Source organism: Anolis carolinensis, unplaced genomic scaffold (genome assembly GCF_035594765.1).
Source record: "Anolis carolinensis isolate JA03-04 unplaced genomic scaffold, rAnoCar3.1.pri scaffold_10, whole genome shotgun sequence".
Lineage (NCBI taxonomy): Eukaryota > Metazoa > Chordata > Lepidosauria > Squamata > Dactyloidae > Anolis > Anolis carolinensis.
In genome coordinates, this window is record NW_026943821.1 from 16,450,681 (window position 1) to 16,463,697 (window position 13,017).

The 13,017-nt window shown below is 39.8% G+C and overlaps 1 protein-coding gene across 1 annotated transcript in view; it reads left to right on the forward strand.

Moving 5' to 3' along the window:
• Window positions 1-4: 4 nt before the first annotated feature.
• Window positions 5-13,017, forward strand: part of LOC100555024 (Fc gamma binding protein) — a 42,346-nt gene continuing 29,333 nt past the window's right edge. The window contains exons 1-6 of the mRNA XM_062962522.1: window positions 5-899; window positions 3,792-4,429; window positions 6,196-6,313; window positions 7,043-7,684; window positions 10,094-10,658; window positions 11,805-12,412. Of these exons, the coding sequence (XP_062818592.1) occupies window positions 582-899; window positions 3,792-4,429; window positions 6,196-6,313; window positions 7,043-7,684; window positions 10,094-10,658; window positions 11,805-12,412 (2,889 nt within the window). The 5' untranslated portion in view covers window positions 5-581. The remainder of the gene's footprint in view (window positions 900-3,791; window positions 4,430-6,195; window positions 6,314-7,042; window positions 7,685-10,093; window positions 10,659-11,804; window positions 12,413-13,017) is intronic.

Consider the following 13,017-nt stretch of genomic DNA (forward strand, 5'->3'; position numbering starts at 1 on the left):
CCCTGAACCTTCCACAGATATATAAACCTCCTTTGCTTAGTTTTCCAATATACCTCACAACCTCTGAGGATGCCTGTCATAGATGTGGGCAAGGTGTCAGGAGAGAATACTTCTGGAACATGTCCATACAGTCCAGAAAATGCACAACAACCCAACTTAAAGACACACAGCATAAACAACAACAATCTGTCAATCTTATTTTCCACTGTCAATCAGATAAGAAAGTTTGTTTGGTTTTTCAAAAGTTTTCTTTAGTACTTTCTCTGCCTGTGATCATCAAAATATCTAAAATATTCTAAAGCTGACTTTGACTTTTCTAGTATATATGGATCTCAAAGGCCTCATTATGGCTAAAAGGAAAATAAATACTGGAGACCATGTAATGAACTCTATGAAGAAAAAAGACCTGATGTCTAATGTTAAAGGCCATTGTTTTAGCATCCTGAAATATACCTCCTCCTTTTTTTTCGATAGATTTCATTGTGGTTGGAGTCATTACCTTTGACAGGCACTTATTGTTCTTGTTTTTCCTGAAATATTGGAATTATTTTGTTCCAGACAAACCAGTGTCGCCTTGCAGCATGGTCGAGTGCAGGAAGAAGGAGAAGTGTGAAGTCATAGATGGAAACGCCGTGTGTGTGGCAGAGTCTGAAGCCGTCTGCAGAGCTCAAGGAGACCCCCATTATCACACCTTTGATGGAAAGAAATTTGACTTCATGGGCACCTGTACCTACACCATCGCTAAGACTTGTAGCCGCGATGCAACTCTTCCTACCTTCAGCGTTGAGGCCAAGAATGAAAACAGGGGAAATCCCCGTGTTTCCTATGTTGGTTCAGTAACAGTAACTGCCTATAACATCACCATCTCTATTGCAAGAAATGAAGTTGGACTTGTTCGGGTAAGGTTTCAAGACAGGCATAGTTCTTTTTTACTCTTGCTTGCCCAAACATACGATATATGCTCCATTTGCTTCATGATTGATTTGTTTACATACTGTAAATAACTTTTCATCTCACTATTCATAATGGAAACCACATGATACTGCAAGCTCCTAATGTGGAAAGTACTATTCTGATATGTTAGCAAGTACTTTCACTTGATGTGTGAGTCAACGGTAAGGGCTGTGTTGTTTGACTCAAAATACACATACAGTAGAGTCTCACTTATCCAACATAAACGGGCCGGCAGAACGTTGGATAAGCGAATATGTTGGATAATAAGGGGGGATTAAGGAAAAGCCTATTAAACATCAAAATAGGTTATGATTTTACAAATTAAGCACCAAAACATCATGTTAAACAACAAATTTGACAGAAAAAGTAGTTCAATACGCAGTAATGTTATGTAGTACAGTAGAGTCTCACTTATCCAACATTCGCTTATCCAACGTTCTGGATTATCCAACGCATTTTTGTGTTCAATATTTTCAATACATCGTGATATTTTGGTGCTAAATTCGTTAATACAGTAATTACTACATAGCATTACTGCATATTGAACTACTTTTTCTGTCAAATTTGTTGTATAACATGATGTTTTGGTGCTTAATTTGTAAAATCATAACCTAATTTGGTGTTTAATAGGCTTCTCCTTAATCTCTCCTTATTATCCAACATATTTGCTTATCCAACGTTCTGCCGGCCCGTTTATGTTGGATACATGAGACTCTACTGTAATTACTATATTTACGAATTTAGCACCAAAATATCACAATGTATTGAAAACATTGACTACAAAAATGCATTGGATAATCCAGAACATTGGATAAGCGAATGTTGGATAAGTGAGACTCTACTGTACTTTCGTTTGATGTGTGAGTCAACACTAAGGACTGGATCCATGTGTTATTTGAATCGAAATAGACATACTGATTCAAATGGAGTTATCAAAATTTTTCACATTTCAAACTGGGGAGAACAATTAGAGCCAGACTTTCTTTAGAAAAGGGAGTCAAGATTCAAATAGAAACAGAATACCCCCTAAGCAAATTTAAACACTAGATTAGGTTTTCTACCATAAGGCAATATTCTTTTTGGCTGTGCTTTGAGAGAAAAGTTAATACTGTGGAAAAGATGCAGACACTTAGCTATATAGAAAGATATTTGATGAAACAAATCGCTCAATCGAAAGATCATAGTATCGTGCTGAAATCTGATTTTGAATTGTAAGCTTGATTAGCAATGAAAATGAACAAAATCTGACTACCAGTATTTAAAAACTCTAAAATCAAGACAGTAAATAAAGAGCAACACTCAGAAAACTGGGGAATTCCAGACATGAAACAATCAGGGCCAGCTAACACCTCCTAACAAATGATTCCCCCAAGCAGGAAGCAGCCAGGCTTTGAAGCTGCCAGGCTATTCATGTGCTAATCAAGGTGGCCAATTGCAATATTCACACTTTCCTCAAACAGACAAGAGTACTTTCTCCCACCCTGGACAGATATATAAACCCCACTTGCCTAGTTTCCAACAGACATCACAACCTCTGAGGATGCCTGCCATAGATGTGGACGAAATGTCAGGAGAGAATGCTTTTGAAACATGCCCATACAGCCCAGAAAACCCACAGCAATCCAGTGATACTGGCCATGAAAGCCTTTGACAACACATAGTCAGAAGTAAATTTGGACAGCAATATTTGGGCAATTTATCTGGAGTGTTTCCTAAGACAAAAGAGCTTTGATTCAGCTTCTGAATCTTTTTGATGACAATCAGCACATCTATGTCAAATTACTCTATCTTAGAATTTTGTTTTTAATAATAATAATAATAATAATAATAATAATAATAATAATGCAAATTTATTTGTAACCCACCCTATCTTCCCGAGGGGACTTAAGGCATTTCCGACAGAAAAATGGCAAACATTCAATGCCAAGGATGAACAATAACCAATAAACAATCAAACTAAAACCAATAAACAAAACATAAGAACGCATAACAACAAAACAAGATTTTCAAATACAGTAGAGTCTCACTTATCCAAGCCTCGCTTATCCAAGCCTCTGGATTATCCAAGCCATTTTTGTAGTCAATGTTTTCAATATATCGTGATATTTTGGTGCTAAATTCGTAAATACAGTAATTACAACATAACATTACTGCGTATTGAACTACTTTTTCTGTCAAATTTGTTGTATAACATGATGTTTTGGTGCTTAATTTGTAAAATCATAACCTAATTTAATGTTTAATAGGCTTTTCCTTAATCCCTCCTTATTATCCAAGATATTCGCTTATCCAAGCTTCTGCTGGCCCGTTTAGCTTGGATAAGTGAGACTCTACTGTAGTTAAATAGAATATAATCAATCCAAATCAATCAATCATACAGCCACATAATAAGGATCTAATAAAGCAAAAATACTTTACAATTATTAAATAAGGACTGCAGCTCAACAAGCCAGGGTAGGTCAAACTGTTTCTAGCTGAAGGTATAATAAATAATGTTCAAGTCTTTTTCCTCTCCATAAGCATTTTTTTAAAAATTGTATCAGAAGCGACTTGATAACATACTGCAAGTCACTTAAGTTTGAGAGAATTGGCAGTCTACAGAGATGTTGCCCAGGGGATGTCCGGATGTGTTACCATCCTGCTGGGAAGCTTGTACCTGCAAGCTAGAGCTGACACACGGGAGCTCACCCCATCTTGCAGTTTGTCAAATAGTCTGAACTCAAACAGTTTTAACTAATTGGTACAGCAATTTGAAATGGCTCTATTCTTAATCTGTCTGCCTCAGTGGAGCATAAACTGCCTTGAGCCATTTGTTTCACTTGACTTTTGTCTTGCAGGTGAATAGCCAGCGTTCCCGGCTCCCGATCTCCTTGAAGGAAGGAAAACTCCATCTCTACCAGAGTGGGGGCTCTGTCTTCATTGAGACTGATTTCTCACTGAAAGTTTCTTATGACTGGAATAGCTATCTGGTGGTAAAGATTTCCAGTAGTTTTTCAGAAAGTGTGTGCGGCCTTTGCGGCAACTACAACGAAAACCCTGCCGATGACTTCACTACTCCGAATGGAGCCTTGGCTTCCAGTCCTGTGGAGTTTGGGCAGAGCTGGAAGGTGGAGGACGGGGACCGGTTCTGCTGGGATGACTGCCGAGGCGGATGCAAAACATGTTCCTCGGAAATGGCCAACAAGTATAAAGCCGAACCTTTCTGTGGCTGGATCACCAAAGAAGGGAATGGCCCATTCAGCCAGTGCCATTGTGTGATTAACCCTGAGATCTTTTTGGAAAACTGTGTTTATGATGTCTGCTTGAATGACGGCCGCAAGGAAGTCCTGTGTGAGGCTCTGAAAAACTATGCAGAAACCTGCCAGAGAGAAGGAATTGCTGTTTCTGACTGGAGAGTACTCACTGGTTGCTGTGAGTATTCTTGGAGGATGAGTACAGAGCACATATTTTATCTAAAATCTATATATATAAAAGGGTAATGAAATTTTCGCCTAGGACAAAACAACAAAACTACACATCCCAGAAACACTAAACTTGGCAGCACAACCCCTCATCCATGCCTCTACGTTCATACAACAAAAAGAAAAGAAAAATAAAGTCCTAATTAGAGGGAGAAGAATAATTGTTTTTATCCAATTGCTGCCAATTAGAAAGCTAAGCTCCGCCCACTTGGTTTCCTAGCAACCCACTCAGCCCAGGGGACAGGCAGAGTTAGGCCTCACTTAGGCCTCTTCCACACTGCCTATAAAATACAGATTATCAGATTTTAACTGGATTACAGTACAGTAGAGTCTCACTTATCCAACATAAACGGGCCGGCAGAATGTTGGATAAGCGAATATGTTGGATAATAAGGAGGGATTAAGGAAAAGCCTATTAAACATCAAATTAGATTATGATTTTACAAATTAAGCACCAAAACATCATGTTATACAACAAATTTGACAGAAAAAGTAGTTCAATACACAGTAATGCTATGTAGTAATTACTGTATTTACGAATTTAGCACCAAAATATCATGATGTATTGAAAACATTGAGTACAAAAATGCGTTGGGTAAGCGAGTCTTGGATAAGTGAGACTCTACTGTATATGGCAGTGTAGACTCAAGGCCCTTCCACACAGCTATATAACCCATTTATAATCTTATATTATCTGCTTTGAACTGGATTATCTTGACTCCACACTGCCATATAATCCCCTTCAGTGTGCATTTTATACAGCTGTGTAGAAGGGGCCTCATATAATCCAGTTCTAAGCAGATAATATAATATTATAAATATAATATGTAATAATTACTGTGATATAATAATACAGAACAAAAAATCAGGACAGTAAATAAAGAACAACACTCTGAAAGCATAAGCCACAGCAACGCGTGGCCGGGCAAAGCTGTATTATATTATATCACCAAACATCATGGGATCTAGGTCCCTTCTGCATTGCCATATAAAATCCAGATTGTATGCTTTGAACTGGATTATATGGCAATGTAGACTCACATATTTACAATCCATGTAAGGCACATTGCAATCTTAATAGTATGATTGCGCACTCCCAACCCTAAATATGTTGGCAAGCAAAACCTGTTACTCTCACCTATTTATTTATTTACTTGCAATGTTTATATTCCGTCCTTCTCACCCGAAGAGGACTCAGGGCAATGTACACATAGATGGCAAACATTAAATGCCATTAGATATATGCCATATATAGACAGACACAAAGGCAATTTAACATTCCAGCTTCCGGCTTCATGAGGGTATACTCGATTCTGGCCACAGAGGGAGCTGCCGCTTCATCGTCCACTTGTAATACCAAGTCCTTGATGGAGTACTTCCTCATTCCTTTTCCACATGCTGCTGGAAGTTTTTATGGTGTCGTAAATTAGTTAAATTAGCGGTACCTAAATTTCCTACTTGACAGATGCAACTGTATTTCAAGCTGCATAGGTTTTTTTTTCGTGTCATGAGTAACTTGAGTTGCTTCTGGTGTGAGAGAATTGGCCGTCTGCAAGGACATTGCCCAGGGGACGCAACGTCCTTGCAGGTCAACAGCAAGCTAGACTATTAATGGCTGGGAGCTTACTCCGACCCGGGCTCACTTCGAATTCATGACTTCTCGGTCAGTAATGATTTATTGCAGCTGGCTACTAACCAGCTGCACCACAGGCCCATCCTAGTAGTAAAGATGGCCTAGGATTATAGAAACTGAGTGCGAACACATCTGTTCCACCAAAAGTTATCCAGTCCTGATACAAATGATGCTACTAAAAGCAAAGAGAAAACTGCCTTTATCAGTCAATATGTCTATTTCCATGTATCAACAGAAGATTGTAGTATATGGTATACATGGTGCCGTAGTGGATTAAAGCCTCGTGACTTGAAGGTTGGGTTGCTGACCTGAAAGCTGCCAAGGTCAAATCCCACCCAGGGAGAGCACGGATGAGCTCCCTCTATCAGCTCCAGCTCCATGCGGGGACATGAGAGAAGCCTCCCACAAGGATAGTAAAACATCAAAACAGCCGGGCGTTCCCTGGGCAACGTCCTTGCAGACGGCCAATTCTCTCACTCCAGAAGTGACTTGCAGTTTCTCAAGTCACTCCTGACACGAAAAAAAGTCAAAGGGACTTATAATTGTATGTACAGTAGAGTCTCACTTATCCAACATAAACGGGCCAGCAGAATGTTGGATAAGCGAATATGTTGGATAATAAGGAGGGATTAAGGAAAAGCGTATTAAACATCAAATTAGGTTATGATTTTACAAATTAAGCACCAAAACATCATGTTATACAACAAATTTGACAGAAAAAGTAGTTCAATACGCAGTAATGCTATGTAGTAATTACTGTATTTACAAATTTAGCACCAAAATATCACAATGTATTGAAAACATTGACTACAAAAATGTGTTGGATAATCCAGAACGTTGGATAAGCGAGTGTTGGATAAATGAGACTCTACTGTACCTGTTTTGTCCCCACATTCCAAGAAGTTTGGAATACCTATGTATGAGTTTATTCGCTATAGCCTACATACACAATGCTCTATAATATAGGTTACTAACAAAACATACTGTACCATAGAAGTGTCATGTCCTTATCTGTTGTCTCTTATCTCTGACAGCTCTACCTTGCCCTGAGAACAGTCAGTACAAGGCCTGTGGACCGCCATGTCCAGCTACTTGCAATGATCCGGCTGGTCCCAAGAACTGCTCTTCGCTCCCTTGTGTAGAGACCTGTGAGTGCAATGCAGGCTTTGTGTTGGAATCTGGAAAATGCATCCACAAGGCTGCTTGTGGGTGTGTATTCGAGGGCAAGCTCCTCTCTCCTGGTGAGCAATTCTGGGCAGACAGCACATGTACAAAACACTGCATCTGTGATCCACAGACTAAGCAAGTGAAATGCCAACAAGGAGGTTGCAAGACTGGGGAGCAATGCAGGGTAGAAGGTGGCATTCAGAATTGCTACCCTTCCGGTTTTGGAACTTGCTCTGCTTCAGGAGACCCTCACTACCTTAGTTTTGATGGGAAGAGATTTGATTTCCAGGGCACCTGCATGTACCAGTTGGCTGGACTGTGTGAAAAAAGGAAAGACCTTGTGGATTTTCAAGTTCTTGTCCAAAATGACCACCGAGGCAGCCAGTCTGTGTCTTATACTCGGCTTGTGGAGATCCATATTAACGGGACTGCCATTACGATTAGCAGAGAAAACCCTGGAAAAATTAAGGTGAGTCCTTTGGGCATGATCGCTTTGCAGTGGCTGGTTAGCTTTTGAAACATTTCAGCATGGTGTTTTGTTTTATTTTTATATTTTTACATCATATTATTATATATTGCTCTATACTGACCTAAAGCACTGAAATTTCTAGTCTGGCCCTGTAAAGAAGTGTGTTTTTATTTTTTGATTTATGGATGTCATGTTTAATTTCGTTTTAAAAGTCATGTTTAACTATGTTTATATGGGCAAGTATTAGTTACTATTTCGTGGGGGATGGTAACCAGCTCAGCATTCTGAGGCAGGTTGCCATAGCAACGAGGGCGGAGCCAACCGCCATTTGGAAGAAAAGGAGGGAATGTTTTAAAAACAGTTTAGTCTGTGATCTGAGAGTCACAGGAAATAGACTGGTTCCAGGTTTAGGGAAACCAGGGAAGTTCAAATCTTAGTCTGTGATCTGAGAGTCACAGGAAAAAGACTGGTTCCAGGTTTAGGGAAACCAGGGAAGTTCAAATCTTAGTCTGTGATTTTTAGTCACAGGGAAGACACTGGTTCCAAGTTAGGGAAACCAGGGAAACTCAGATCTCTCGTGGTGTTGAATTAAGCATGTTAGGAGATTTGTTTAGGTTTATTTGTAGAGTCTGAGTAGCAAGGGGAAGAAGTCCCAGTTGGATCCAAAGTGATCAGTTAATAGTTGTGCAACCATTATCTAAGTGCCTTTAAAGAAATTACTGTAACCACTAAGCTCTGTGCCTGAAATAAACTTGTTTTGTTCTTCCATATCCAAGTCTCTGTCATATATATATTAAAAACAAAGTTACGATACCATCTAAAGTAAATAAGAAGAATAAAGAAGATAAATTCCCCTCTGCCTGATGTCTCCACAATTGGTGGCAGCGGTTAGATAAAACATATTTATATTGGTGGCAGCGGATATAGTTAAAAATATAATAATATAATTAATAAAAAGATTCCTCCTCTGCCCCACATCTCCACATCTTTACATGCCCAAATAACCTTCATAAATTTAAATATTTTATTTACTGGAGGACATGGAGAGCATTGATATGGGTTGTTTTATTCCTAAGGCTTTTGAAAACAAATACTTCCATCAATATCATCATACATATTTATTTACCATATTTATATCCTGCCTTTCTCTACCCGGAGGGGGACTCAAGGCAGCTTACAAACGGCACTTATGCAGTGCCTTGGGCATCAAACACAAACATGAAATACAATTATTAAAATTAAAAAGGACATAAAAACATAATTAAAACACATTCCAATATAAGACACGGTCTAAAGCCATTCCATAATCCATTTGCACGATTATTCTAGGCCATCTGTGTAGTTTCTGTTAATTGCTGGGACATTTTCAAGAGGGAAGCAAAGAATGAAGTACTTTAGAAATCCCAATAAAATCCAGCAAGACAATTCTGATATTCTTAAGAAAGAGTGAATATTTGTGATATTTAAGATAACTCAGTTATGGTTTAACTAGTTCAGAGACCCATTCTGTAATACAACAACGTATTGATGGACCATGGAGATTCTAGTTAGAAATGAAAAACAAATCTAAATTTAATACAACAGAGATCAGCCCATGACTATCAAAGTTATTACCTGGTCTAAGTGCATGTCTTTCATAAGTTCATATTCATTTTGCAAGGTATGGTGGAAAAGAGTCCATATCAAGTGTTTGAGTTCAAGGTGCTCAGAATATATATTTGATATATATCATATCTATATTTGACCAGGGCTTTTAAAAGAAATATTGAAACTACTTTGCTTTATTGATTTACTAGCTGTGCCCGGCCACGCGTTGCTGGTGGTGATGGTATTGGTTAAAAATTGTTGTGTAATTTTTATTTGACGTTATTTGCATTTTTTTATTAATTTTATTGTAAGTTATATTTTTATTTATTATATTTTATTATTTTCTTGTATTATTTTTAGTTATTTTCTGTTATTGTAGTATTTTATTGTATTAGTTTTTAGTGTTTTTTATTATTTTTTATTGGGTTGCTAGGAGACCAAGTTGGAGGAGCTTAGCCTTCTAACTGGCAGCAATTGGATAAAAGCAATTATTCCTCTCTCTCAAATTAGGACTTTATTTTTCTTTTCTTTTTGTTGTATCAACCTAGAGGCGTGGATGATGGGTTGTGTTGTCAAATTTCGAGGTTGGGGGGGCCTGTAGTTTTGTTGTTTTGTGGGTCGCCGTGATGCCATCACTCTTTTATATATATAGATTATAAGGGACTATTGTTTTGTTAGTTTCAGAGATGCAAGAACCAAAGCAGGTAAAGGACAAATATTCCTTTATTTGCATTTGGAAAAAGCCATAGCAATCTGTAACTCTAGGGACCTCATCATACTGTCTATCATTTGAACATTTCTTTTTTCCCCCAATGGTCTTAGGTCAATGGTTTGCTGACCAACCTACCATACAGCATTGAAAACCAAATCTTAGTGTTTAGAAAAGGACAAGAAGCAGTGGTTCAGACTGCTTTCCATCTGACAGTCACCTTTGACTGGCAAAGCCGTGTCACTGTGAAGGTGCCCAGCACTTATGCCGGTGCCCTTTGTGGCCTCTGTGGCAATTTCAATGGCAACAAAAACGATGATATGACCATGAAGGATGGAAATGTTGCTTCAAATGCACCGGCCTTTGGTCAGAGTTGGAAAGTGAAGGAGATACCGGGCTGCACCGAAGTGGACAAAGGAGAATGCTCTGAGCTGTCAGCCATCGAGGAACACCAACGGAAACTCAATACAGGCTGTGGGCTTATCCTGGCCCAAAATGGGCCATTCAGAGAGTGCCATAAGAAGATTGATCCAGAAGGATACTTCCAAGACTGCGTGTATGATTATTGCTTCTTTGACGGCCAGCAAAGTGTCATCTGCCAGCTTATTGCAAGCTACGCAGCAGCCTGCCAAGCTGCAGGGGTGACTATTTATGCCTGGAGATCTGACACTTTCTGCAGTAAGTACATCTATCCAGAGCAATCTTTCTTGGTGACATAATCACAAGCAAAGGGATACTAAAATGGAAAAGAAAGCAATAGTGTCTTCATATTCTAAGTTAAATGAGATCTGTAAACAACCGTCATCTGGCTTGAAGATACCTGGTGAAACAACTCATTTTATCTCCATGCTAAACATTCAGTATTAGATTCATCAAATTCAAAAGAGCATAGGATTTCATAAATTGTGTGGGATGATACCACCACAGAAAAGGAAGGAAACATGTGTTTAATGTGTTGTCGAAGACTTTCATGGCCAGGATCACAGGGTTGTAGTATGTTTTCCGGGATGTATGTCCATGTTCCGGAAGCTTTCTCTCCTGACGTTTCGCCCACATCTATGGCAGGCATCCCCAGAGGTTGGGAGGTATGAAGAAACTAAGCAAGGAAGGTTTATGTCTGTGGAAAGTCCAGGATGAGAGAAGAACTCTTGTCAGTTGGAGGCCAGTGTGAATGGTGTAATTCAGTGGTTCCCAGACGTATTTGACCTACCGCCCCCTTTCCAGAAACTCAGTGCCCCCTGAAATTACTTTTTAATTTTAATAGCTATTAAACAGAAAGATATATATTAATGTTTCTACCTTTTTCGTAAAATATAGTAAAGAAAGGTGTAAATTAGAAACATGGACGTTTGAAATTATGAAACTATTTTTTGAACTCAGAATAGAAAGGTTATACAAATGTGCAAATAACTTAGTTATTTGTCGCCTGCAAATGCACCTGTGGCCATCACTGCCCCCCTGGATCACTGCAGCACCCACCAGGGGGTGGTAGCACCCACTTTGGGAATCACTGGTGTAAGTAATCATTTTAATTAGCATTGAATAGCTTCATCTCCTGGCTTCTTCCTGCCTGGGGACATCTTTTGTTTAGAGCCATTAGCTGCCCCTGATTGATTCATGTCTGGAACTCCTCCGTTTTCATGTCTTTATTTGCCTGAACATGGATGCATTAGGAAGTGGTTGATGAAAAAGCAGCTGCCAGCTAATAAATCTTTAAACTGCCTATGTAGGAGCTCTCAAGTCCTATTAGGATGTCATTCTAGAGCTTTTATCTAGCCAAGTTCTTATCACTTTTTTCATTTCCCTTTCCTTTTAATCCGGCAGATTCTTCTTGTGCTCCAAATGCCCACTATGAACTCTGTGCTCGGGACTGTGGACAGACTTGTGGCAGCTTCTATGTCCAAGTCCCTTGTTCAGCGGAGTGCCGGGAAGCCTGTGTGTGTGACGACAACTTTGCACTGAGTGGTGATAGTTGCGTCCCTCTGTCTCAGTGTGGCTGTTTCCATCAAGGTCGCTATTATTCAGCAAGAGAGACTTTCTACCCAACATGCCAAGAGCGCTGCATTTGCCAAGCTGGAGGGACTGTTATATGTTCGGCAGTCTCCTGCGGTCCCAATGAGGAATGTAGACTGTCCGGTGGCATCCGTAAATGCTACCCTGTTGGCAGTGCCACCTGTTCTGCCTCTGGTGACCCACACTACCTTTCATTTGATGGCCTGGCCTTTGATTTCCAGGGCACTTGCACATATACCTTGGCTAAGACCAAAGCAGACAGCAGTGCCTTGATCCCCTTCACTGTTAATGTGGAGAACGAACCTTGGGGGAACGGGAAAGTCTCGGTTACCAAGATGGTCTCTGTCGCAGTCTATGGGGTTACACTCACATTAATGCAGAACACAAAGGGGCAAATAAAGGTGAGTCTCTTATGCAGTGTGCAAATGTCAGTCCTTAGACCTTTAGGACCTTACTTCTTTCCCTGGCATTGTCTTGGTTCACCCATTAAATTAGACTTTGTAATTAAATAATGGGAGCCCCGGTGGCGAAGTGTGTTCAAGCGCTGAGCTGCTGAACTTGCGGACCAAAAGGTGCCAGGTTCAAATCCCGGGAGCGGAATGAGCACCCGCTGCTAGCCCCAGCTCCTGCCAACCTAGCAGTTCGAAAACATGCAAATGTGAGTAGATTAATAGGTACCTCTCCGGCAGGAAGGTAACGGTGCTCCATGCAGTCATGCCGGCCACATGACCTGAAGATGTCTATGGACAACGCTGGCTCTTCGGCTTAGAAATGGAGATGAGCACCAACCCCCAGAGTCGGTCACGACTGGACTTAATGTCAGGGGAAACCTTTACCTTTACCTTTAATTAAATATTGCGAAGGACTCTTTTCTCCACCAGGCAGACAAGTCCATTCTCAGATTGTCTCATCTCTGATGGGAACAGCTGCCCCAAAATCACTCCCCCCTGCAGTTTATTAAATAATATGGGGGCAGCAATGCATATATTTTTTAAAAATCCCAGAAATTTTACATATTTAATTC